The following is a 27,924-nucleotide window of genomic DNA, read 5'->3' on the forward strand; positions in this document are numbered from 1 at the left end:
TTGACATTCATAAGTACCAAAGCGTCAATATTTCTTTTGATGTCCTGCATATAATCAGTAATAGATCTGTTACCCTATTGAGGGCTGATAAGATTTTGACAATGAGTCATAATCCTGCCACATGAGGGAGCAGCGTAGGTTCTCTCCAGCGTCTCTCTTGCGTCTCTAGATGAAGTTGATGAAGAAATAAATTGCACAATAGTAGGAGACATCAAACCTATAATAGCTTTAAGGAGAAGTTGATCCTGACGGAGCAAGAGAATATGATCAGGATTCGCTTGAGGGAACTTGGCGTTTGTAGGCGTTATTTGCACAAGGGGATAAGAATGTGAGCCATTAACAAAACCCAATAAGTCATATTTGAACAGAAGAGACGTGAACTACAAGCGCTAGGCAGAGTAATTGAAGGTGGTGAGTTTCAACGGTACTTGAGCATTGACGTTGAGAATCACAAGGGCGGAAGGTAAATCAAGAGTATTTGTGAGAGATAACCGATGAGTGATGTCGTCGTCGGTAGCCATTGAAGAAGACAGCCAGCGGGTATTGTAAGAAAAAGAAAAAAAATTACTATTAAGCTTAGCTCTATAATATCATGTTGACGATAGAATTCATACACTTTATTAATAATAATATATGGTATATAAATATTATTACAAGTGCAAAATAGGAAAATATATAAAATAGGAAAACATATAAAATACTAAAAAAATAAATAAATATTTCCTAATAATAATTATTCTCTAATAACTAAAAATTAAATAAATATTTTTAATAATAATTATTTTCTAATTAACAAATAAATAATTATTTATTAATAATAATTATTTCCTGAATAGTTATATGTTAGCGGATAGAAACCATTAAAATTGGGTACGTCGTGTTATTGCCTCCGCCTCCGCCTCCGCCTCCACCTTTATATATATCGGTTAGTGTTCTCAACGACAAGAAAATATCGGTTATTTGCGTCCCCTTCCACCGCCAAAACCGGCCGCCGGCCATCTCTCACGCCGTCATTCGTCGGCCTTCGCGATTTGCGCGCTTCTCCGTGGGGCTCATTCGCCTCTTTCGTCCTCGTCTCGGTGAGTTTTATTCCTCGGGTTTCTTTTTGTCTTAAGTAATTCCGCCTTATCCTACTGCTGCCTGCTTTGGCTCTTCTTCCGAAAATAACCAAAAACTCGATTCGGATTGTAGACGAGTAGCTGGAAATCACTTGGAAAGGAAAGAAATGTTGGACCTCAACGTGGAGTCTTTGGGGGAGCCGACGGTTATCGAAGAAAGGGCATTTGCCGAAGTTACCGATGGCAGTACGCTGGTGGTTGTCTCGGAGACGTCCGAATCATCCGTCCTTAACGCTGAGGCTTCCACCAATGCTCCGGCCGACGAAGACTCGTGCTCTATCGTGCCGGTTGCGGTCACTGCCTTCAGATTTGGTATCTTGAAGAGCTCCGAAGGCAGGAATGATGTGGAGATGGAGGAGGATAGAAACGAATTTTCGAAGGAGACACGCATAGTCACCAAGCTGCTGTTTCCTCCGGAGTCGGCAGTAGTTGTGGCGCCTTCCTTGCCGTCATCATCAAGATGGCAGTGGATGGATCATACACAAGCTGGAGTTTGTCAACCGCATCCATGGCAGCAACATCAACGGACACAGACACAGACACAGGCACAAACACAGGCACAGGCACAGGCACAGGCACAGGCACAGGCACAGGCACATCCAGATCAACAGCAACCGAAGAAGGGTAGGAGAGGGCCTAGATCAAGAAGCTCTCAGTACAGGGGCGTCACGTTCTACCGGAGGACAGGAAGATGGGAATCTCATATCTGGTCAGCATCTCGTGCTTGAATCTCTTTTTCCCTTTGTGTAATTTGCAATCAATTAACTAGAATTTTCTAATCAACAGGGATTGTGGAAAGCAGGTATATTTGGGTAAGATCTTCACGGACTATTTTATTTTATTTTATTTTTTATTTTTGTCGATTGTTATAGTATGAAATTCTCTAACAGTATTTATTCTTGCTGGTTGTTATGCTCATAGGTGGTTTTGACACTGCTCACGCCGCTGCAAGGTTGGAATATTATTATTATCTACTATGATTGATCCGTCTTTTTTATGTTTCAGTATTTTGACTTTTCTGAGATTGTAATCGCAGAGCATATGATCGAGTTGCCATCAAATTCAGAGGACTTGACGCTGATATTAATTTTACTCTCAGCGACTACGAGGAGGATATAAAACAAGTAATTTTATGCAACGGCATGGAAGGTTTAGTAGCTCTGGTAAATGGATAAGCAAAACTGATCGACTCCCTTTTTACTTTTAGATGAGAAAAATGACTAAAGAAGAATTTGTGCACACACTTCGGAGACAAAGCAATGGATTTTCTAGGGGAAGTTCCAAGTATAGAGGGGTGACTCTTCACAAGTGCGGTCGCTGGGAAGCTCGAATGGGGCAGTTGCTAGGAAAAAAGTAAGAAACTCAGTCTCTGTTTCTTCTTGATAAATCAGAGTATATCCTTGCATGCCTCGTAATATCTCATGAAAGATTTTCAATTTATCTTTTTGAATCATATCCTTTTTGAGAAATTCAAAACATGAAACTCATAATTTGCCCTTGAACACACAATGCTTGGATGTGCAGGTACATGTATCTTGGGCTATTCCGCAGCGAAATAGAAGCTGCAAGGTCCAACCGAGCATGAAATTTCTTCATTCTTCACTATAATTCTCTTTAACAACGATATTCATTTTTCTTTCTTGGTTGTTCTTCGACATCAGAGCTTATGACAAGGCAGCTATCAAATGCAACGGGAGGGGGGCTGTGACCAATTTCGACCTGAGTACCTACGAGGGAGAACTTTTTACTGAGGTTGACATTGAAGGTGTAGTCCACAACTGCGTATTTATCTTTATTTCAGTCAAAGATGGAGGAGATTTTAGAACTTCGAATCAAAGATCTGTTTATGTAGCTTATATAATCCCCTTCGGTGGTTTTATCATCCTTTCAGGCCCTAACATCGATTTGAACTTGAGAATTTCTCAACCTTCTATGCACAGTCGAAAGAGGGATCAAAATCAGCAAGATTTTCTGTTCCATGATGCCTCATTGGATGTCGCTAAGAAGGTAAATTGAGTAACTTGTTATTATTGTATTTTTTTTTTTTTACTAAACTAGCTGTTACTTCTGTGGTCGGATGGATTGTTGGTGTTGATCCAACAATTGGATCGAGTTAGTTAGTTCGATGTTAACTTGGTGGCTCGAATAAATGGAGCTCAGTAACGTGGACATTATCTCATTTATATCCTCGATATATCCTTTAAATTATCGAGACATTTTTCGAGTAATAGATATATCCTTTTTAATTGATATCGATGTTAATGACTTAATTTTGTCGGTCATTAAGTTATCTTTTCGGATATCAGCACACCTTTATAGATACGTTTATTCCCACCGATAGAAGTATTAAGGTCTAGATGAAAACAAGATCTTATTTCCTTAAGATGATATTGTCCCGTTCAAGTGCTTACGATAAAGATTTATCGACAATCATCTTCTAAAATAAAACAACCTATGTCTCGAAATAGAAGCATTCTAAATTTCAAACCAAACTTTTAAAATCTTGATGATAAAAGGTTATACGTAATCATTTATAGAGAGATAAATTATGAATAATTTTGTCTTTGAATAATGACCATTGTATGGAGGAGAATAAGAACCTGACAAATTTTTCACTATCAAAAATTGATCTTTAGATCTCTCGATGAAAACGTTCATACAATGGTCGACCATTGAACTTTTAAAATTCTCAAGATTGGAGAAAGAAAAGAGAACTTAAGAGGATATTTTATTAAATGGATATTTTATTAAATGATTTGAGGGAAGGAATCTATATTTTTTTCCTAAGGAGTGAATATTGGTGTTATCTTTTACTTAAAAGATTATCAATTGTCATTAATTAATAAATACAATATATATTAATTAAAATTAATATAATAGCCTGAGTAATTATTTAATTAATTTATTACAAATATGATTTTCATACAAATTGCTCTATATGATCGGATATAATTTTTAATTGATTTATAAATGAGATTAGATGAATATTAACTCGAGTATGTATAAATATTAATTTATAATTTTTTAACCTCAGAGGTATGTTGCCATGGTTAGATCCTCTTGTAAATGACTAATAATTTCGAATGCCAAATAATATTTCCGTCCCTATTCAATTTATTGGTTAAGGAAACCATTTTCCAGCAACTCGATAGTTCGAAAGTGTAGCATGAATGATGTCACATTCGCCAATCCAATCTTTTCTCTTCTTTAAGTGGATGATTATGGAAATTTTCTTGAGCACGTTGCCAGCTTATCATTTTTCTCGTCCAAACTTTACTCGACATTAGCTTTCTCATTTGTAATAAATAAGTACGAACACCTTTTTTTTCTGGTTGCCGACCAGAAGCATTTGTTGAACAGTAATTGTTAATATTCGTTTAACTGTAAGATATGAAAAGATCTTTTAGCAGAAAATAGCTGTCATTGATGTTGATCGGCATCAATCCTCTTTTCTCTACAGAAGAGGCATCCTCATCCAGAACCAGCACATATCCCACCTGAGAATTTCCCTTCTTGGACCGATCAAAATCCTACTTTCCGTTCCAGCATCGAGGTAAGTTTTTCACTGGTGTTGTGGTTATCTTTCTCTCGACAGGTATGTTAGCTATTGTAAAAATCTAAGGTATGAATTCTAAATACTGGATAAGAACCTGTATATATGAAAATCAACCGATTTAGTTTTAATTATCACGCGCATGACATATGAAAGTAATATATAAACATAAAGATAAGAAACTTGATTACAAAGTTATTGCCCTTATCTTAGTATCGTCGGCTTGATCCATGTGGAAAGAAAAGAAAGGTCTTCTAAAGGTTTAGAGAATGATAATACCGAAAAGCTCTAGGTCAATAGGAAACTAAGAGATTTGTTAAAATTACCCTAAACGCTTGGAGACCTCCCTTTATATAAGAATTTAATTCGTTATCAACCTATAAATGATAACGGATTGGGCTAAAAAGTTCTACAAATTGAATCCACATCTAATAACTCAAAACTCAATAAACATAAGTCAGATCACTTTAAAGGGTTCGAATTATATTCATATATTCAACTTACAAATAAGTCCACCTAATAGGGATAATAAAATCCAATAATCTTCCACTTAGATTACATGTGAGTTGTATGTGAAATATAAATAAAACATTAGTTGATAATCCTATTTGAGACCTACGAAGATAACGTGCTGGGAACAGTAGATGAATAATTGACCGTCAGAAGACCTTTCTCTCCAAAAGAAGTTTCTCCTTTGATCCTGCGCACAAGGAGACGATCCAACAAAACGTCAGCGCCTAAAAACCAGGGGAGTCCCTGGCAAAGGCCCTCCGACGCTCAAGTCAGTTTCAGTCCGAATGAATGGATGAAGAACAATCAGAACCTATGCGTCAGAGTAGAGTTGTAGATGTCAGTGAGCGTACCTTTGTCACAGAGAGGACTCTCCTTTTATATATCATCTCACATAACCTCCGCGATCATGAGATGACAAAAATGTGTTAGAGTTTGTTAAACAATTCAGCATAATTGTCCAAGAAATCTTTATCTTACTCACACGTATATCCTTTTTGTCATTTACAGCTTCTGTTATTGTCGAGGTTGTCGAAGGAACATGCTGTTATTATTGATCTGCTAATAGGAGACATAATGGTCCCTGAAAATGTTTCTAGAAAAATATTCTCTGACACAAAATTATTATTGTGACAGGTTTTCACAATATTGTCTGGTGAATATGATTCGACTGGTCCTTAAGCCAGCCGCCCTGTTGAGATGCTATTGTTGATTAAATATAACCCAGTAGGTCCTTAAGCCGGTTGCCCTGTTAGGATGATATTGCTGGCTGAATATGTCTCAGATGGTCTTTAAGCCAGTTGTCCTATTAGGCTGATGTAGTTTGCTAAATATAACTCGGTCGATCTTTAAGTTGGCCATTTGGTTAGGCTGATGTTATTTGCTGAGTATAACTCGACCGATCCTTGAGTCGACCGCCCTATTGGGACATTCAGTTGCATTCTGCATAAGTTGCTTTGTCGTGCATTATACTGCATGTATCTCGATCGATCCTTAATTTGACCGCCTCGTTATGCTACTATTCGTTGAGTATATTTGGCCAGTCTTTAAACTGCTCTGTTATATTTTGTGCATCCTTGAGACATTCATTTGAGAGTGATATAATGTCTTAGTCATGTTGGAAATCTGCTCAAGAAATAATACAGTGTCTCATGCTCCCTAGAAGTCTTTCTGATAACATATGCTTTGTGAAAATCTCGCCCGGGTGGTAATATGAGGAGAGGTACTAAAGGCCCGGTCGTCACCTTCTTGCCTGGGCTTATAATGGGCTACCGAGAGATACAGTTATCTTCTGAAAAGTTTGTTTAGTATATTGAGCTGAACTACGTTGTGTCATTGCTCGGCCGAATTTTTATATGGCTAGGGTATGTATACTTGTCCGACTCCGAGACTGGACAGATGCACATGCACACTGTCACTTATGATTGATATGTTGTGGAGTGAGTCAGTCATTCAGGCCGATATGTAAGGCCGACCGACCTTAAGCTTGACCACCTTAAGATCTAGCCGCCCTTAAGACACTAGACTTCCCGTTTCGCTCGGCTTAAGGGTTGATCATCTTTTTTTGACTAGATTATAATTCGGTCTAGTGGCATCTAAGAAGCTTAGCACTGAGCGATTTAATCAAAATCGGATGAGGGGATTTTACTCATTCTAGAGTATGACTGCCACCTCACATTAACTTTGACTGCCTCATCACCTGGACTTTGACCGTCACGTTACCTTGACTCCTACTACGATGTCAGCTTCCGGGTCCACTCATTATAACCTATATTAGTTGATATTAAACTTTATGGGTACAAGATACTTCTGTAAATAATCTGATTCATTAACTTTATTGGTGTATGACTAAAGATGTCATAACTACTATATATAATCGTAACAAACCCTAACGGTAATCATAATTCCAATATTATTAACGACATAGATCAAGATGTGGATGTATAATATGAAAATTATATGAAATGTGATTAATACATATCAATTTTCAACTGGTTCTAAGGTGATCTCAAAAGATGTTAAATCATATTTGCAAATACTTTATGCTAAACTATAAGAATAAATCATGATCCAAACTTTATGATTTTAAAAGAAATCTATATCATATTTATAAATACTAAATAGCTACAGTAAATCATGATATTGTAATTCAGAATGTCCAACAAACATATAAAATCCTATTAATATTTTGAAGTTTAAGTGCATACAATAATCTAAAAATATTTGTCTTTATTATCAAATATAGAGCAATAAAATAAATACATACTCCCATATATGAGTTCTTCCATAAGTAAGACACACATATCCATAATATATGCATGAAACAACTTAGGCACCAAGCCTTTAGTGAGTAGATTATTCAACATGAAATCTGTGATGATGTGCTATATCATGAGCTGACGACTCTGAATATTTTCTTTAACGGCTAGAAACTTGATATCGATGTGCTTAGACTTTGACGAATTACGGTTGTTCTTGGCATAAAGTTCTATGATTTTATTATCACAGTAGATCCTCAATAGCTATCAATGTCATCAATAATCTGCAATGCTGTGATGAAGTTCCGTAAGCAAATCTCATGATTGGATGCTTCATAGCATGCTACCAACTCTGCTTCTATAGTAAAAGTGGCTATTATTGTATGCTTGACTCTCTTCCAAGATATAGCCCCTCCAGCAAATATGAAAATAAATCCCAAAGTAGACCTCCTGCCATCTAAGCATCCAGTCAAATCAGAGTCTGAATATCCAATCACCTCCAAGTGATCTGATCTTCGATACTTGAGCATATGCCCTTTAGTTCTTTGTAAATACCGCATCACTCTCTTAACTATTTTCCAATACAACGGATCCTAGGTTATTTACATATCTACCTAACATCCCCACTATAAACGTTATATTTGGTCGAGAACAAACTTGTGTATATATGAGACTTTCCACTTCTGATGCATATGAGAATTATTTCATTTCTTTTATTTCAAGTTCAAGTTGTTGACACTGCTGCACAGGTGTGTCAACAAGTGTATAGTTTTGCATGCCATACCTTATAAACACTTTTTTAATATATGTATATTGTGAAAGTCCTAGAATGTCACTTAAACTATCACGATAAATTTGTATGCCTAAAACAAAAGATGTTTCACCAAAATCTTTCATTTCAAAATTATCAGATAAAAATGACTTGGTTTCATACAACATGCCCTTATTATTGCTTGCAAGCAATATATCATCCATGTATAAAACAAGTATAACAAACTTGCTCCACTGAACTTGACATATGGACTGATCAACGGGGTTCTTCTTAAATCCAAATGAGGTATCCACTTAATCAAATTTCGTTGTCACTGATGGGATGCCTATTTTAAACCATAAATGAACTTTTTTAATCTACATGCTAGGTGTTTTGAGTCTTTACATTTAATGTTCTCTAGTTGCACTATAGATATAGACTTCTCTATGTCTCCATTGAGGAATGCAGTCTTACCGTCTATTTGATGTAGCTCCAAATTATAATGAGCTACAAGTGTCATGATTACCCTACGAGAGTCTTTCATCAACACAAGTGAGAAAGTCTCCATGTAATCAACGTCTTCTTCCTGAGTGAATCCCTTGACAACAAAACAAACCCTATACTTTTCGATATTGCCCCTCGATTCCGTTTGGTTTTAAATATTCATTTACAACAAATGGATTTTGAACTTTTAGGTAATTTGATAAGTTCCCAAACCTCATTGTTTGTCATAGATTTCAACTCTTCTTGTATGGCGTTAATCCACCTTTCAGTGTTAGAGCATTATTTGACTTCTTAGAAATATGTAGGATCACTTTCTAACCTTATGTTAAAATCATGCTCTTGGAGATAACCATAATTATGAGAATTCATGATTCTATGTTCCCTTGTCGATCGTTTTAAGGGTAGTTATGTTTGAGGTGGTTGAGGTACTTACTCATTAATACAAGGAAATATCTCAATTTCAGTGGTAGTTCCTCTAATTGCATTAGAGATGTCATGGAAATATCTTTGTTCACTTATTGGATGTATAATATCCATAATGTGTAGTATGGTAACCATACTGCTACCAATCACACTAATAGTGACTAAAGGAGGATCGCCAGCGCTTTCCTCAAAAAGATACTTCCCTGATTTTACCATCCTCTTTGTCCTAATGAATTTGGCATTTTTTTGTTTTGGAGAAGGATCTATTAGAGGGATCAAAAAATTTATACCCATTAATTTCTCAGAGTAACCTATAAAATTGCAGCTAATTGTTCTTGAGTTTAATTTCCTTTCGTTAGGCTTGTAAGGTCTAGCCTTAACTGGATAACCTCAAGTGTGTAAATGCTTAATTCTACATTGTCTACCCGTCCACATCTTGAATTGAGTTTTAATTACTGCCTCATTAGGTATTATATTGAGTAGACAAACTATAATCTTAGCGTCTCACCACATAAAGACTTTGGTAGAGAAGTGAAAGTTATCATACTTCTTACCATATTTATTAGGATTCGATTGCGATGCTCAACTATACCATTCTGATTGGGTGTACCATGTATGGTATATTGATGCACAATCCCACACTTAGTAAGATAGTTCACAAAAAGTCCTGGACGTTGTTCATTTGATCCATCATATCGATCATAATATTCTCCTCCATGGTTGAATCAGACGACTTTAATTTTCTTATCTAGTTGAAGTTCAACTTTGGTTTTGAAAATTTTGAACATGTCCAAAGATTTTGATTTATCATAAATAAGGTATAGATATCCTATAAGATTCTGGTCGGCTAGCAAGAGGGGGTGAATTGCCTGAAATTGAAAACAAACTCATTCTCGATCTTTGGACTAAGTTAGGCAAATACTTATTTATAAATTGAAAGTAAATACATAAAATAAAGACAGAAGCAAGAAATATTTACTTGGTTTGCAATCATAGGATTGCTAATCCAAGACAAATATGACTCACTAAAATCTCCATCTTCCAAAGGTTGAGTAGCCTCTTACAACATTAAAAGTGCAGAAAAGTAAATAACAGAACTAGAAGTTGAAGTACAAAATTTGTTTACAAGTGTTGATCTAAACTACCGAGACTAGAGATTTATTTATAGTTTGCTGGTCGAATCTGACCATTTGCTTACGTGGCAGCTTCGGGCGCCTGGAAGGGGTCGAGACGCTTGGGTGTTGATAAAACTTTATCAACGTCGTAACGACTCGATAAAAATAAAATTTATCTGGTCCGAATGCCCAGACTTGATCCAGGTGCCTGCGTTCATGCAGGCTCTTGCGGAAGTGCCCTAGGCTGCCCAGGACGGTCCGAGCACCCAGACTAGTCCAGGCGCCTAAACGGTCTGGGTACCTAGACTTAGTCCAGGTGCTGACAGTTCGTTTCTCCTCCATTCCAGCTCTATTCGCTTGGGTAATTTTGATCATCCAAAATAGGGCTCACCTAAACCTATTTTCCAACTTTCTCCTCGAGCAAGCTTCTGCTCCAGCTTCTCGTCCCTTGAAAACGTCGCGCGTTTCCTTCTCCTACGCCCGCGTATTCTTCCATAACACCTTGTCCCTTAGACGCACCGACCCCGTCGACTCTCTCTTGTGCCATCCTTCTCACTAGCTGTGTCTTTCGCTCAACTCCTTGTGCTCCTAAGTTCCTGCACATTTAGACACAAGACATCAATCAAACACAGGACCTAACTTGATTTAGTTGATCACACCAAAATCACAATGAGGTACTTACAATCTCTCTCTTTTTGATGTGGATCAACTTAAGTTAAGTTAGGGTAAAATAAAATATTTAAAATAAATGAATATGCAATTTAAAGCATTAAATATAAATATGCAAATTAAAATGCACCTCTCCCTAGACTTAATCTATAATTCTCCCCCTTTGATCACATTAAAAATAGGGGCTTAAAAAATAAGCGTTCCACAATTAGTGACTAACACTAAGATTTTTTTTAAAAAAAAATTGAACTTTGTGATTTATAAAGCAATTTAAACAAAATAATTTTAAAATTTATTTTTATTTGTTGAAAAATTTTGCAAATTGTTATAACTATTAAGCAGATATATTCAAAGCAACGATAAAATTTTCATGAAAAAATGAGATTAATTTAAGTAAAAATAAATTATTTTCTAAAAATGATGTATTTTTTTAAAAAATATTTTAAAATAGTTTCTAAGCTTGAAAAATATTGAAAAAGTTTCTTAGAATGTAATAGTATTTTTACATAAAAATAAATTTCTAAAAATTAAATATTCGAGAATTTTTAATATTTAAAATTAGAATTTGAATAAATAATTAATAGAAAATTTAATAATAGTATTTTTTTTAAAATTATTTACTTTGATAGAGAACATAATATTTTATCATAGAAAAATAAAATTAAAACAAAATAATTCTGTGAAATAATTTTAAATTAAAATATGATTTATGTTAAAAAATTTATTAAAAAAATAATACAATGGTCAAAAATTTTAAAAATTTTCCTACAGATAAGTAATAAGATCTTCTTTCTCAGACAAATTAAGATATAATTAATTTCGACAAGAAATTGTATGAAACAATTTATTTGAAAACATTAGACAATTTAAAAATATTAAATCAAATTAAAATTAAAATTATGCATAAAAAATTTAATCTAAATTTGATTTTGAAACCCAATATAGGTTCCTTCATACAAATTAATCAAGTACTTTTTAGGAATATACTTTTTTGTTACTCTTCTAATTTGACCCTTATGAAATTTATAATATCAATTTAGTCTTTAATAATTTCTAACATTTGAAGTAGTAAAATTTGAACATATAGAATTTTTTAAGTTTTCTATTTATTCTTTTAATTTAGCATTTTCATTTTTTAATTTATTAAAATTTTTTGTTAAACGTGATTTTGCTATAATTATTTTTATTTCTAAATTCTTCTTTTTCAATTTTTTTTGTTTAATTTACACATTGATTTTGACATTGATTTAATACCAAAATACAATTGATAAGACGGTAAGAGACATATCTCACTTACCATGTCTGATCTGAAGCTAGATTTTTCCCTTGCATCGTTGCATTCATCTGATGTCACTCTCCCTTCATTGATCCTAGCTTCTGAGTTGCTTTGTTTTTCGTGACTAGCCATTAGTGCTAGTCCAGCATATGCTTCTATTTTGGACTCGGATAATGAACTCTCATCCCAAATGGCGTTGAGATTTTTGTGCTCGTTACTCTTTGACCCTTTTTCTTTCTCCTTCTTGAAATCTGGACAGTCTTCCTTTATGTGTCTTCTTTTTGGCAATAATAGTATCAAACCTTTCTTTTGTTTCTTAGATTTTTTCTGGTATATTTTTCTTTAAACTTGTTAGATTTAAACACTTTATAAATTTCCTTACCATATAAGTTTCTTGGTCTGTATCAATATCTGAGTCTGACTTGGGTTAGCCCTTCTTTTTGGCTCTTAGTGCTAGGTTTTAGCTTGACTCTTGACTTGTCCTTGCACATCTGGATTCATACAATTCTAAAGTTAAAAACAATTCTTCTAAGGTACTTACCTCCAAGTCTTTTGAGATGTAGTAGGCGTTTATGATCGAAGTTCATTTTGGGATTCTGGGAAAGGCGTTGAGCATGTAGCATACCGAGTCCCAATTGGTTACCTTTTCGCCGAGGTTGACCAGTCCAGTGATCAACTCCTTGATCTTCGTGTGTAGTTAGGCTACCTTCTCACCTTTTTCCAGACGGACGTTTGTTAGTTAATTTCGAAGGAGGTCTCGTCATACGAGCTTTGCTTTGGATGTTCATTCATGGGGTTCCAGAAATTTTTCCCAGAGTTCTTTGGCTGATGAGTAGCTTACGATACGGTTGACTTCTTGAAGCGGCAATATACTCAGCAAGTGGTATTCCACTTTGCTGTTTGCTACGAAATCACTTTGTTCCTTATTTGTCGATTCACTTTCTTCTTTCTCTTCTCCTTGATGATCCTTAGGAACTGCAAAATCATATTTTATGATTAAAAGAATTTTGAAATTAGTTACGTTTCCAGTGCGAGAACTCCCCCTCGAACTTAATTTGGCGGATAAAAGCTTGGTCCAACCATTGATTTCTTTGTTTCGATCGACGGTTAGTCCTTCAGAAGTGTCCTTGTTCTGATACCAATTGTAGGTCTCGGTCAGCCGACAAGAGGGGGGTGAATTATTTGAAATTGAAATTAAACCTTTTCTCGATCTTTGGACTAAGTTAGGCAAACACTTGTTTATAAACCGAAAGTAAATACATAAAATAAAGACATAGGCAAGAAATTTTACTTGATTTGCAATCATAAGATTGCTAATCCAAGGCAAATGTGCCTTACTAAAATCTCCTTCTTCCAAAAGCAGAGTAGTCTCTTACAACGTTGAAAGTGTAGAAAAATAAAGAACATAACTAGAAATTAAAGCACATAATTCATTTACAAGTGTTATTCTAAACTACTTAGACCATGACTCTATTTATAGTCTTCTAGTTGAATTTGACTGTTTACCGACGTAGCAACTCTGAGTGCCTAGAAGGGGTCGAGCACCTGGGTGTGGATAAAATTTGATCTATGTTGCAACTACTCGGCAAAGATAAAATTTATCTGGTCCGGGCGCTCGGATGCCTGTGCTCACGCAGGCTACTCTGGAGGCACCCTAGGTTGGCCAGGGCAGTCCGAGCGCCCGGATAGTAAACAGCTTGTTGACTGTCTGTTTCTCCTCTGTTCCAATTCCGTTCGTTTGGTTGATTTTGCCCATCCGGAATAGAGCTCACCTGAACTCATTTTCTGGTCTTCTCCTTGAGTAAGCTTCCGCTCCAGCTTCTCGTCCTTCAGAAACACCGCATGTTTCCTTCTCGTCTATCAGCGTACTCTTCTACAACACCTCGTCCCTCAGACACACCCAACCCGTCAACTCTCTCGTGTGCCATCCTTCTCGCTAGTTGCGTCTTTCGCTCGACTTCCTATGCTCCTAAGTTCCTGCACACTTAGACACAAGACATCAAACAAACATAGAACCTAACTCGATTTGGTTTTTTACACCAAAACCATAATAGGGTACTTACATGGCCAAATCTGGAATAGTTACCTATAAAGCTAATAAAATATGTGTGTCTATTCCAATATGCCTTAGGAAATGATCTATAAATATTCATATATATTAGCTCCAAAATGTCACTACAATGGCTACCTCCGTTGTTATTTTTGTTAGTGATCTTTCCCTTAATACACTCTATGCATACATCAAAGTTTGATATATCAAAGGAATCGAGAATTCATATAACATTAACCTTTCTAGGTGTTGTTTAGATATATGTCCTAAATACCTATGTCACAATATGGGAGAATTCTTGTCGGTCAATTTGTGTTTCGTACCTATACTATGTATTATTACATTGTCAACCGTAGAAGTAAAGGTGTTCAATTTATAAAGTTTATCAACCAAAGAACCATTGTCAATCAAAACTAAATTAAAGCAAATACTAAATATTCCATTTTCAAATAAACAATAATAACTTGATTTATTCAAATAAGAAATTGAAATTAAGTTTAATTTGAAAGACGATACAATAAAAGTATTTTCTAAATTCAGAAAGATATTAGTTCTTAAACAAAGTCTAAAAATACCAATCGACTCGACTTTAGCCTTCTTTCCATTCCCCGTATAGATGTATCTTTCACCATCAAGTGGAAGTTAGCTTCTGAGACAACCCTGGATAGTGACACTTATGTGAGTAGTAGTACTGGTATCTATCCACCAAGTGTCAGTAGGTACAATTGCTAAATTGAGAAATTTACCCTTCTTTATATGCCAATTGATGTAGTTGATGTAGTATTTTTTTTTCATATGACCTTTCTTTTTACAAAAGTAACAAGTAGATTCTTTATCCTGTTTCTTATACTCCTTATGACTTTTGTCTTCAAAATATGCAATTGTTTTCCTTTTCGTTTGTTATTGATCCTCTTTCACTTCCACTTCTTGCTCGCACTTTTAAACTAGATGTTAAGTGAGAACTCTCATATATCTTAATCTTTAGTCCCCCCTCCTCTTGTACACATTGAGCAATGAGCTCATTCAATGTCTACTTTTGTGTTTGAATATTATATGATATATTAAAAGGAGTGAACCATGTAGACAGAGACATCAAGACGAAATACACTAACATACTCTCAAGCATATCGATTTTTAGTACTTTCAGACTTATCGTTATATTAGACATCTCCATAATGTACTCCTTTATGTTTTCTTTACCATTATACCACATGGTTACTGACTTTATAAGAAGTGTGATAGTCTCAATCTTTTCATTTTAGGTGAATCATTCTGTCAATTGGTTCAAGAAACTCCTAACATCTCCTCCGTCTGTTGTTGAGCCCTTTATTAGTGTCGTTATGGAAAGTCTCATGATACTTAGACACATGTGATCTGATTTCTCCTACAGTTGAAATTCAGTCCTCTACTATATAGTGCTAGCACTGGTTAAAGGTGTGAGACGATCATTCCTTAATGCATAGTCTAAGTCCTTGTAGCTTAAGACTGCGATCACATATTCTTTCCATTCAATAAAATTTAAACAAATTAATGTTAGGATGTTCTTAATATTGATAGTTACAGATTGCACTAAAATTAATGAGGGAAATTTATTTGAGCTCACAATTTAACTAAAACTAAGAATATATATATATAAGTGTAAGTAATAACACACAAGATTATGTAATTAAAATAAAATTTAAATGCATATAAATGTGATTTTTATGAGACACCAAATATAACATTGTATTTTACTCTATGGACTAAAATACAATTGTTAGCAGTATTCTTTGATATAACTTAAATATTAATTGACAACACAATGTGCCTTCCTTTGGATCGACCAATTGTGCTCATAATATAATACTTTATACGAGTTATATTTTAGTTTATAGCTCACAACAACCTTAATCAGCCACATAATATGTTTTCCTTTGGGTCGATATATTTTATGCATAATCTGAACAAAATAAAATATTTATTCTATAGTTGTAAGTTATCTTGAGCATATATTTGATATAAAAGTAATCTTCCTTTAGGTCAATTACTCTTAGCATAGATATACGTCCACCAACACAAAATACATTAAACCTATCTAAGGTGTCTTCCTTTGAGTCTGACATAATAATTTAACTTAGTACCACATTGTGTAAATATGTCAAACAAAATACTAGAAATGTCACGCCCCCAGAGGAGTCCCTGTCAGATAAAAATTCGGCAACAACTCCCCTGTACCGGTAACAATTTGAAGCATACATACATACAAAATACATTAGCCACATACGACTGGAATATATTCACAACCACAGTTATATATATTCAACCCACTCAGCTGGAACAAAAATAAAAACAACCACGCGATTAATATACTCAGCCTACCCGGCTGGACAAAATGAAAACAACCACGCAGTTAATAACAACCCACACGGTTGGAAATAAACACAGCCAAAATCACAAAGAAATACAAATGTATGACTAACAAAGTCATTAACTACAAATCCTGTAACCACCAGACTAGACTGCAAACCCACATCAACTTATTAAAAAAACAAAAAAAAATGCAAAATCAATATACCACCGAAAAAAGTTAAAATTGAAAAGAAATCTGTCCTCGAGAGTGTAGTGGGACTGGCAGCTAGGACTCTCCAAATATCCTTGATTCATCTACCTGCTACTTGGCGAAAGAAAAACCAGTTTGTGGGGTGGTGAGTATTGGAACTCAGCGGGTAAAAGAAAGATAGTGCATGAATATAATATACAAATATAGAGTGACAACAGTATACAGTCTCATAAAGGGAAATAACATATACTAAAATAAAATCGTAATATATATGCTCATACCTGAAACCATATCCTAGGCTAGGTAATAGAAGATCAGGAGTAATACCGATCGACTACTGAACTGTTCATCACTACGAAGGTATCATGTGAGGTAAAGACATATTAACAATAAGTAAGCCAGGGTCTAAACACATATCACAAGTATAAATCTCAACCTATGTAAACATATCAGCATAAGTAAGCAACATCACATATCACAGGTATAAAGCTCAACCTATGTAAACATATCAGTATAAGTAATAGTAGCATAAAATAGCAGCAACAACATAAGTAAACAACAACATCAACTAGTATAACAATAATAGCGTATGCACGGATGATTACTGCGCCCACCTCTCTGCATCACGACCCCTGTATGGTCGAGAGGCCAGATCGATGACAACTGTACCACTCAAAGGCCGCCACTACTATTGAGTGACTGAGTGGACATGTGCTGAGTAACTAACTAACTACATAGCGAAGGGGGTCCCTGCTGCTCGTAACTCCAGCTACCACTACCCATAAGTGGCTGAATGTAGCATGACATGACAAGCGACATCTGCTCCAGCTACCACTCTCTCGAGTGGCCGAGCGTGCGGCCCTGGTTAACGACTCTCTTGACCGTAAGGGAGAATTTGTCATTAACATGTATGCAATGATATGATGCGCAAAATATAACAGTCATCATACAAATATAAGCAAAAATTAGGTATGCTACAAGAAGCCAGCATGCTCAATACGGAATATAAATAAACAATAATCAAAACATGCAAACATGGTATCTAGTATCTGCTACGTATCATGGATAACAATGAGAGACTGTATAGATATGGAAACAAATATCTCAAAGATCGAGTGGAAGTATCAAACGCAGGAAAAATAAGAGTGGAGTCAAGGTAAAAGTAGTTTCTATCCAAAGATAGGTCATGTACTAAGTTCAAAGAACTAAAGAGCCAAAGTAAGAAGTACCCGCCTTTAATATAGGTCAAGCGTCCAAAATTATCCACCCGTCAAGTGATTCATCGTAAATCAAGTCCTGTTGCCACACATATAATTATGTTATACCCCAGGTATCCAATAATAAACTTGAACTCCTATTTAGGACCCAAATTCTGTCATTAACTCAATTAACTATAAGTCTCGGATCTAGCCTAACAGTAGGTTAAAATCCAACACCTTACCCTTACTATGAGGTCTCCCCCGCTAGCCCACTACCGGGAAGAGTGGCAGCTGAAAAACACTCGCTAATCGTCGGAGGTAGCTCCTGCCGAAGATCTGTGGTCGGTGCTGCTATGAGGTTACTACCAAAACAACCAGCAGTTAGCACAATATTCCTTTCTATGATCTGAACCCCAAATCACTACCCACCTAGAACCCCAAAACTGAAATGCCTTACCAAGTCTTTGTCCACAGCTTCCTCTCCGCCAGGAACTAGGTCTAGTGGCTGTGGAGACCAGTGACGGCTGTGGAGACCAACGAAGACGGGATCGTCGGTGGTGTTTTGATATCAAGGCATGAGGGGGAAGGAGCAACTGGCTGGAGAGTCATTCACCCCTAACCTAGGGTTCGGTTGACATCGGGATGTGCAACATCGGTGCAATCGGGTGCTGAGGTGGTTATGGTGCTCGCGTGAGGGCATGGGAGATCGACGGTTGCGATTGCGGGAACACGCGAGAGGGAGAAGGAAGGAGGGGGTCGGCAGCTCGATTTCGTGCTGAGGACATGCGGCGATTTGGGGAGGAAATCACGAGAAGGAGGTGCTCGCGTAAGGGCTCGAAGATGAGGAGCTCGGCGGGTGAATGGGAAAATAGGGTTCGACCAAGAAGAGATTCGACGTGTGGGAGTTAGGGCACGAGAACTTGATTTTATAACTTAGGGATTCTCAATTAAACCCTAGATCAATTCCTCAATTAACTCCCACCTCCGGGGATTTCAAACAGGTTTTTCTCAAGCCCATTAATGCATCCCCTCTGATTACGTCATACGAGCTCCAATTAAATCCCAGAAAATTTTTTAAAATTCCTAAAAATTTCAATAAGATTATTTGTCAAATAATCTTATTATTCAATTATTATTTTGTTGTCGTATACTACATTCTTCCCCACTAATAAAAATTTGGTCCCCAAATTTACTGCTCAACTCAGGGATCCTCATGTAAGAGTAACAACCAAACAACATACTCATATACCACACCATCCAAGTATCATAACAAATCTCCAACCATAAAAGATGACTCTGTGGGTTATGAGCTCACCCTGCTTCCGCTACTCCTGCACTGCTACCTAGCCGATTGTGGGTAAAATCTACTAAACATAACTGGTCTCCACCACTGTCTCCGAAATCTATATCCATTATCAACAGATCCTCCAATATCTGTGTAGGGTGCTCAAACTATCCATCAGTCTGAGGGTGAAAATCTATACTAAAACAAAGTTCCAAACCCAAAGTCTGTTGTAACCTCAGTCAGGACCATGATGTGAAATCGCAGATTTCCATTAGATACAATACTTATAGATATACCATGAGGTCCGGTAATTTCTCCACACTATAACCCTGCTACTCGATCCAAAGGATCTATCCTATAAATCGATAGCTAGGGAACAAATTTGTCAACCCAACAATGATTGCCCAAACCGTATCAAATCCTTCCCATGTCCTGGAAAATCCCGCAATAAAAATCTATCATATCATACTCCCAACTCCTTTCCAATATGCGAGTCAACTGAAACAATCCTACTAGTCTTCGATGTTCAGCCTCCACTGGCTGACATACTAGACATCAAGCTAGAACATCTGTGATGTCTTTTTAATGTCGTTTAACCAATAAGAACGCTCTAAGTCTCTATACATCAGGTGTCACCCAGATGTATCATAAATTCGGATTGATGTGTTTCCTACAGTAACTCCTCATGTTGCTATCAACATCAAATACCAAACAATAGATCATCAAGTCATATATTTACTAATAGATCATCAAAAGATAACCTATCACTACACCTGATCTAACCAATGACTAACACAACACAAGTCATACATGGTATAAACAACTAGTCCAATAATAATAGAAGTGTATGATAACGGTATAACACATACCTCCTATAGCTTAGAGATTCCTGTCATTGCCTGGTCCCAAAACTCAAAAGTCACATCGAGGAGTCAAATTACCAAAAAAAATTGAAACACTCGAAAATCCAAAACACGAAAAAAACAGACATCGTAAACCTTTGCTCTGATACCAAATAAATTGGTATCAAATTAACTCGAAAAAAAATCGTAGATCAAAACAAGCTCGAAATCCCAAAAACACAAAACCCAACATTTGACTTGAACCATGCTCTGATACCACTAAATTAGTATCAGATTAACTCAACAAATTGTAAATCACAATAAGATCAAAATTCCAAAAATACACAACCCAACATTTGACTCGAACCATGCTCTGATACCACTAAATTGGTATCAGATTAACTCGACAAATCACAAATCACCACAAGATCGAAATCCCAAAAACACACAACTCAACATTTGACTCGAACCATGCTCTGATACCACTAAATTGGTATCAGATTAACTCGACAAATCATAAATCATAACAAGATCGAAATCCTAAAAGCACACAACCCAATATTTGACTCGAACCATGCTCTGATGCCACTAAATTGGTATCAGATTAACTTAAAAATTTAGAACACGAAAAACAGACATCGTAACCCGCTCGATACCACTAAATTATCATGCCCCCAGAGGAGTCTCTGCCAGACAAAAATCCGACAACATCTCCCCTGTACCGGTGACAATCTGAAGCATACATACATACAAAATACATCAACCACATACGACTGGAATATATTCACAACCACATAGTTATATATATTCAGGCCACTCACCTGGAACAAAAATAAAAACAACCACGCAGTTAATATACTCAACCTACCTAGTTGGACAAAATGAAAAAAACCACGCAGTTAATAATAGCCCACACGTCTGGAAATAAATACAGCAGAAATCACAAAGAAATACAAATGTACAACTAACAAAGTCATTAACCACAAATTCTGTAACCACCGGACTAGACTCCAAACCCACATCAACTTATAAAAAAAACAAAAAAAAAATACAAAATCAATATACCACCGAACAGAAACAAGACTGAAAAGAAATCCATCCTCGAGAGTGTAGTGGGACTGGCAGCTAGGACTCTTCAAGTATCCTTGATTCATCTACCTGTTACTTGGTGAAAGAAAAACCAGTTTATGGGATGGTGAGTATTGGAACTCAACGGGTAAAAGAAAGATAGTGCATGAACATAATATACAAATATAGAATGACAACAGTATACAGTCTCATAAAGGGAAATAGCCGATACTAAAATAAAACCGTAATATATATGCTCATACCTGAAATCACATCCTAGGCTAGGTAATAGAAGATCAAGAGTAATACCGATCGACTACTAAACTATTCATCACTAAGAAGGTATCATGTGATATAAAGACATATTAACAATAAGTAAGCCAGAATCTAAACACATCCAAGGTATAAAGCTCAACCTATGTAAACATATCAGCATAAGTAAATAATGTTGGGGATTGTTGGGATTGCAAGGTTGCAAACATAATCCCACATTGAAAACATATGGGAAAGATCATTGGTTTATAAGAGAAAAGATATCTCCATTGGCATGAGGCATTTTGGGGAGAGCCCAATAGCAAAGCCATGAGTGTCTAGGCCCAAAGTGGGCAATATCATACCATTGTGGATATATCTAAATTCTTTTCGATCCTACAATTGGTATCAGAGCCCGGACTGCCAGAAGGTTTAACCGCCGATTGTGCACAAGAGCTACGGTCTGATTGAGCCATATGGATACAATATTGACCTCGAACAAAGAAAGTGGGGTCCTATGTTCGGATCAAGATGACTAGACACCAAGCAGGAAGTCATAGTTGAGGCTAGGCAAGGAAGTCCTAGTAGGTTGGGTGGACTAAGGAGCAGGAAGACTTGGTGGGTCGAGGATCAGACGTAGGAAGCCTGTGGTCCTTTATTTGAGGGGAGGGATTGTTGGGGTTGCAAGGTTGCAAACATAGTCCCACATTGAAAACACATGGGAAAGATCATTGGTTTATAAGAGAAAAGATATCTCTATTGGCAAGAGACATTTTGGAGAGAGTCCAAGAGCAAAGTCATGAGGGCCTAGACCCAAAGTGGACAATATTATACCATTGTGGAGATATCTAAATTCTTTTCGATCCTACAAACAACACCAGCATAAACTAGGAACAGCAGCATAAGTAAGCAACAACAGCATAAGTAAGCAATAACAGCATAAGTAAACAACAATATCAATCGGTATAATAATAACAGGGTATGCACGGATGGTCACTCCGCCCACCTCTCTGTACTACGACCTCTATATGGTCGAGAGGTCGGATCGATGACAACTGTACCACTCAAAGGCCGTCACTACTCTCGAGTGACCGAGTGGACAGGTGCTGAGTAGCTAATTAGCTACAAAGCGAAGGGGGTCCCTGCTAATCGCAACTCCAGCTACCACTACTCATGAGTGGCCGAGTGCGGCATGACAGGACAAGCGACATCTGCTCCAGCTACCACTCTCTCGAATGGCCGAGCGTGCGGCCCTGGTTAACGACTCTCTCGACCGCAAGGGAGAATTTGTCGTTAACATGTATGCAATGATATGATGCGCAAAATGTAACAGTCATTATACAAATATAAGCAGAAATTAGGTATGTTACAAGAAGCCGACATGCTCAATACGGAACATAAATAAACAACAATCAAAACATGCAAACATGGTATCTAGTATCTGCTACGTATCATGGATAACAATGAGAGACTGTATAGATATGGAAACGAATATCTCAAAGATCGAGTGGATGTATCAAACGTAGGAAAAATAAGAGTGGAGTCAAGGTAAAAACAGTTTCTATCCAAAGATAGCTCATGCACTAAGTTCAAAGAACTAAAAAGTCAAAGTAAGAAGTACCCGCCTTTAATATAGGTCGAGCGACCAAAATTATCCACCCGTCAAGTGATTCATCATAAATCAAGTCCTACAACCACACATATAATTAAGCTATACCCCGGGTATCTAATAATAAACTTGAACTCCTATTTAGGACCTAAATTCTGTCATTAACTCAATTAACTATAAGCCTCGGATCTAACCTAACCGTAACCATTAGCTCCTACCGAAGATCTGTGGTTGGTGCTGCCGTGAGGTTACCACCAAAACAACCAGCAATTAGCACAATATTTCTTACTAGGATCTGAACCCCAAATCACTACCAACCTAGAACTCTAAAACCAAAGTGCCTTACCAAGTCTTTGTCCACAGCTTCCTCTCCGCTAGGAACTAGGTCTAGCGGCTGTGGAGACCAGCGACGGTTGTGGAGACCAGCAAAGACGGGATCGACGGTGGTGTTTAGATATCAAGCACGAGGGGGAAGGAGCAACTGGCTGGAGAGTCGTTCACCCCCAACCTAGGGTTCGGTTGACGCCGGGATGCGCAACACCGGCGCAATCGGGTGTTGAGGTGGTTGTGGTGCTCGCGTGAGGGCATGGGTGATCGACGGCTACGGTTGCGGGAACACGTGAGAGGGAGAGGGAAGGAGGGGGTCGGCGGCGCAATTTCGTGCTGAGGACAGGCGACGATTTGGGGAGGAAATCATGAGAAGGAGGTGCTCGCGTGAGGGCTCGAAGATGAGGAGCTCGGCGGGTGAATGGGAAAATGGGGTTCGACCAAGAAGAGATTCGGCGTGTGGGAGTTAGGGCACGAGAACCTGATTTTATAACTTATGGATTCTCAATCAAACCCTATGTCAATTCCTCAATCAATTCTCATCTCTAGATATTCCAAATAGACTTTTCTCAAGTCCATTAATGCATCCCCTCTAATTACGTCATACGAGCTTCAATTAAATCCCAGAAAATTTCTAAAAATTTCTAAAAATCCCAATAAAATTCTTTTTCAAATAATCTTATTATTCAATTATTATTTTGTTAATGTATGTTACAAGAAACTTTAACCGAATAGATAATTACTTAACCAATTTTAATAATTTCATTATACTTATTAATTGATTGATGTCATATGACAATTGATTATCCTAATTAATTCAAAAACGTATGTGATTTTAGGATTATTAATTGATTGATGATGATTATCAATTGATTGGTGTAAACTAATTGATCGGGCTAATTGATCATAAAACTTTCTTTCATTAAAGTGAGATCCACCCTTGAAGAGGTTTTTTTAGTGGGACTAATTCACTAAAACTTTCTTTCATTCAATAATTTCACTAAAACTTTTTTTCATTAATTCAATAAGAGCATAATTGATTGATTCCAATTGAGTCTATCATAATTTTAGTCTGTTAATCGATTAGAAAAAGATTCTTAATCGATTGATATTGAGATTTTATCATGACTTAAGATTTTTAATCAATTGAAAAAATTATCAATTGATTGATAGCCTGAATCAATTGATCTAATCAATCAGAAATCGATCCTTTATTCGATTTTGTCGTCCTAATCAATTGGTGAAATTTACCAATCGATCGATGTTAACTAAATCGATTATATTAGATCAATCGATTCCCATCGATTATGTTCGTTATTTTAGGTTTGGTAATCGATCGATCGACCAAGCCAATATTGAGCCATCATGATTTGACCTAAAAAGTTCTTAAACATGGCGGTCCTTCTGTCGTTTTTCATGTTCAAAAACACGAAAAACTTAGAAACAAGTCTATCCTAGATTTTTTTTATATGATTTTCAACGATAAAAAATGTGTTATACTAGGAAAACTTGATCTAGCATCGACAAAAAACTTAACCTAATAGACATGAAAATGCTGAAATGCAAAGCTTTGATGTCATATGTTAGTTTTTATAAAAACCTAAGTCACTTGAATTCTAAACACCGGATAAGAACTTGTACATAGGAAACAAAAACAAGAAAGATCTAGTTTCATCATGAGTAAGACATAATAAAGTAATACATAAACATAAAAAAAAGATAGATCTGTTACATAAACATAAAGATAAGGAATGTGATTGAAGAATCATTGTTCTTATCCTAGTATCGTTGGCTTGATCTCTATGGAAAAAGATACAGCGGAAAGAAGAAGGTTTTCCAAGAGACTTAGGGAGTAACAGTGCCGAAAAGCTCTAGATCAATGGAGAACCAAGAGCTCTGTTAAGATTATCCTAAACCTTTGAGGATCTCTTCTTTATATCGGAATATAATTTATTATCAGTTCATAGACAATAACAAATTAAGATAAAGAATTCTACCCATTAAATCTATATCAAATAATTCAAAATCTAATAAATATAATTTAAATTACTCTAAACGTTCGGATTAGATTCATATGTTCGTAAATAAATCCATCTCACAGGAAAAATAAAATTTAATAAAGTCAACGTTACAAACTGTATTATAAACGGCTAAAATTGTTCTATGCACTTGCTTTTATGTGCATCGGGTTCCTCTCTCACTCTTCCATTCTCCCATCACTGTCTGCTTAAGTGGAAGAGAGACTTCTCTTCTTTTAATTAGTGTATTTGCTCGACAGATAGCAACAGAGTATTAGATATTTGTATGGCTAGACTGTCAGTATTTCACTTGAACGTAGCTTTGACCTGCCGAATTATGTGCTTGCATAGTACATATTCCTCCCTTAGAAAAATTATTATGTGCTTGCATACTTATGGGTCTTGAGAAAATATTTATCATCATGTGCCTTGAATTGCATCTAAGCTGGTTTTGGTCTCTTCATTTGGATGATCTCCCCTCCATCTTTTTTCGGTTGCATTCTTAAACCTGGTATGTGGATATTCTCCACTGCCGCTGTTCTCTGCTGCAGCATCATCAGGATTCTTGACTGCATGCCACCACGAGAGCTGCCATTCCGCCTCCAAAACCATATCCATTCAGTACATCCAACTGCCGTAAATAATCATTAAAACAGAAGCTTAAGATGATTTTGTGGCGGGAGATGCAATCACAAAGAATTTGATGTATGCAGGATACTGAAATATGATGGTCGACTGCAATAAGACTAATCAAGGGCGGTGCTTGCTCTAAAAAATAAGGGAGATGCAACCTTGACTTTAAATTACGTTACAGTTCAGGAATAAGGCATAATATCCTCTCTTCTTCGTTTTTTTTTTCTTTGTTTTCCCATAACCCCCATTTTATTGTAACTCATAAATTTCATCTTGGTTTACTCCCTCTATTAAGAGACAAAATTTGAAAAGTAAAATGAGATATTTTTAATAAAGATAAATATGGATTAGAGTCTAAATATGGAAATCTTTATCTTTATATATATATATATATATATATAGTCAGGTCCAGACGAATCCGTAGCAGAAGGTTCGCAGCGTAACAAATTTGTACATATATGAGGATTTTAACTTGAGCGACATTAGTGGCCAACACAATCAGTGAAATGTTGATTTTTTAAAAAAAAAATTATGATAATTTATCAAATGACGTACTTAGATTTGCGAATTAATCAAAAGGCGCACTATGCTTTGATATTTACCAAAGGGAACATTTAATATTCTTCTCGTTCTGTTTTACCCCTTCATCATTTATTTCTTCTCTTTCCTCTCTCCAATGTATGCAATTTCTTTTCTTTATCCTCTCTTAAATTCATTACATCTTTCCTCTCTTTCCTCTCATCTCTTCTCTTTCCTTTCTCTTTAAGATGCATGCATGCATGCAAGCATAACGAGGTTAGAGTTTAGCATATTTCTTTCGATAACATTTTAACAAATACGAAAAAGTCAAAATATGCAATGGATGTCACGCCCCAGAGGAGCCCTACCGACAAAATTTCGACAATATCTCCCTTGTACTGGTGACAATCTGAGGCATATATACATACATCCACAAGCATACTCATCAGCAATATACAACAACCCACACAGCTAGATGAAAATACAACCATGCAGTTTAATAGATAGCCCATACGACTGTAACATAAACACAGCGGAAATCATAAAATAACGAACATAAAACAAATCAAACAACTAACTGCGAGTCGGCTCGACTTGACACATCATTACCAAACCAAATACAAGATATCACAAAGCTAAACTCCATATAAAAGATACAAATACAAGAACAAGTATAAAACCAATAATACAAATGGAAGTACTAACGGAATGAGAAGCTCGATGTGACCCGAGACTGGCGAACAAGATCTCCAGGTGACTCCATAAATCCTTTACCTGCTACCTGGCGAAATAAACCAGTTTACGGGATGATGAGTACTAAGACTCAGCGGATAATAGACAGATAGTGCATGAACATAATAAAGAATTAGAGATAAAAAGGTATACAGTTTCGTAGGGAAAATAGCAGATAAAATATCGATATCATAATAAGTGACCATACCTGAAGCCATATCCTAGACTAGTAATAGAATGTCAGGTGTAGCAAAGACTTGCTACAGTACTGCTCATAACTACATGAGTAACATGTGAGGTATATACATATTACCAATAAGAAAACCAGTGTCTAAACCCATACCACAGGTATATATCTCAACCTATGCGAGCATATTAGCATAAGTAAGCAACAACAACATAAATAAGTAATAGCAGCATAAGTAAGCAACAACATCAGCAGATATAATAATAACAGCGTATACACGGATGGTCACTCCCGCCCACCCCTCTGCACCATGACCCCTGTATGGTCGAGAGGCTGGGTCAGTGACAGACTGTACACCACTACAGCTACCACTACTCTCAAGTGGTCGAGGGGACAGTTGTATAGTAGCTAACTAGCTACGTCTGCGATGGGGTCCCTGCTGCTCACAACTCCAGCTATCACTACCCATGAGTAAGCGAGTGGGAGC

At 36.4% G+C, this 27,924-nt stretch overlaps 1 protein-coding gene and 1 long non-coding RNA gene across 2 annotated transcripts; one reads left to right on the forward strand and one right to left on the reverse strand.

Moving 5' to 3' along the window:
* The first annotated feature begins 949 nt into the window (after window positions 1-949).
* Window positions 950-26,311, forward strand: LOC122051866 (APETALA2-like protein 1). Its single transcript, XM_042613175.1, has 11 exons — window positions 950-1,079; window positions 1,192-1,827; window positions 1,905-1,930; window positions 2,040-2,070; window positions 2,155-2,242; window positions 2,326-2,471; window positions 2,643-2,687; window positions 2,780-2,883; window positions 3,010-3,125; window positions 4,579-4,671; window positions 25,918-26,311. The coding sequence occupies exons 2-11, from the start codon at window positions 1,226-1,228 to the stop codon at window positions 25,933-25,935; spliced, it is 1,269 nt and encodes a 422-aa protein (XP_042469109.1). The 5' UTR covers window positions 950-1,079; window positions 1,192-1,225; the 3' UTR covers window positions 25,936-26,311.
* LOC122051867 lies at window positions 20,841-23,803 on the reverse strand. Its single transcript, XR_006131576.1, has 2 exons — window positions 23,368-23,803; window positions 20,841-21,250 (listed from the first exon to the last, which is right to left on the reverse strand). It is a non-coding gene; the product is annotated as an uncharacterized LOC122051867 (long non-coding RNA).
* Window positions 26,312-27,924: the final 1,613 nt, after the last annotated feature.

This window comes from Zingiber officinale, chromosome 3A, assembly GCF_018446385.1.
Source record: "Zingiber officinale cultivar Zhangliang chromosome 3A, Zo_v1.1, whole genome shotgun sequence".
NCBI classification, from domain to species: domain Eukaryota; kingdom Viridiplantae; phylum Streptophyta; class Magnoliopsida; order Zingiberales; family Zingiberaceae; genus Zingiber; species Zingiber officinale.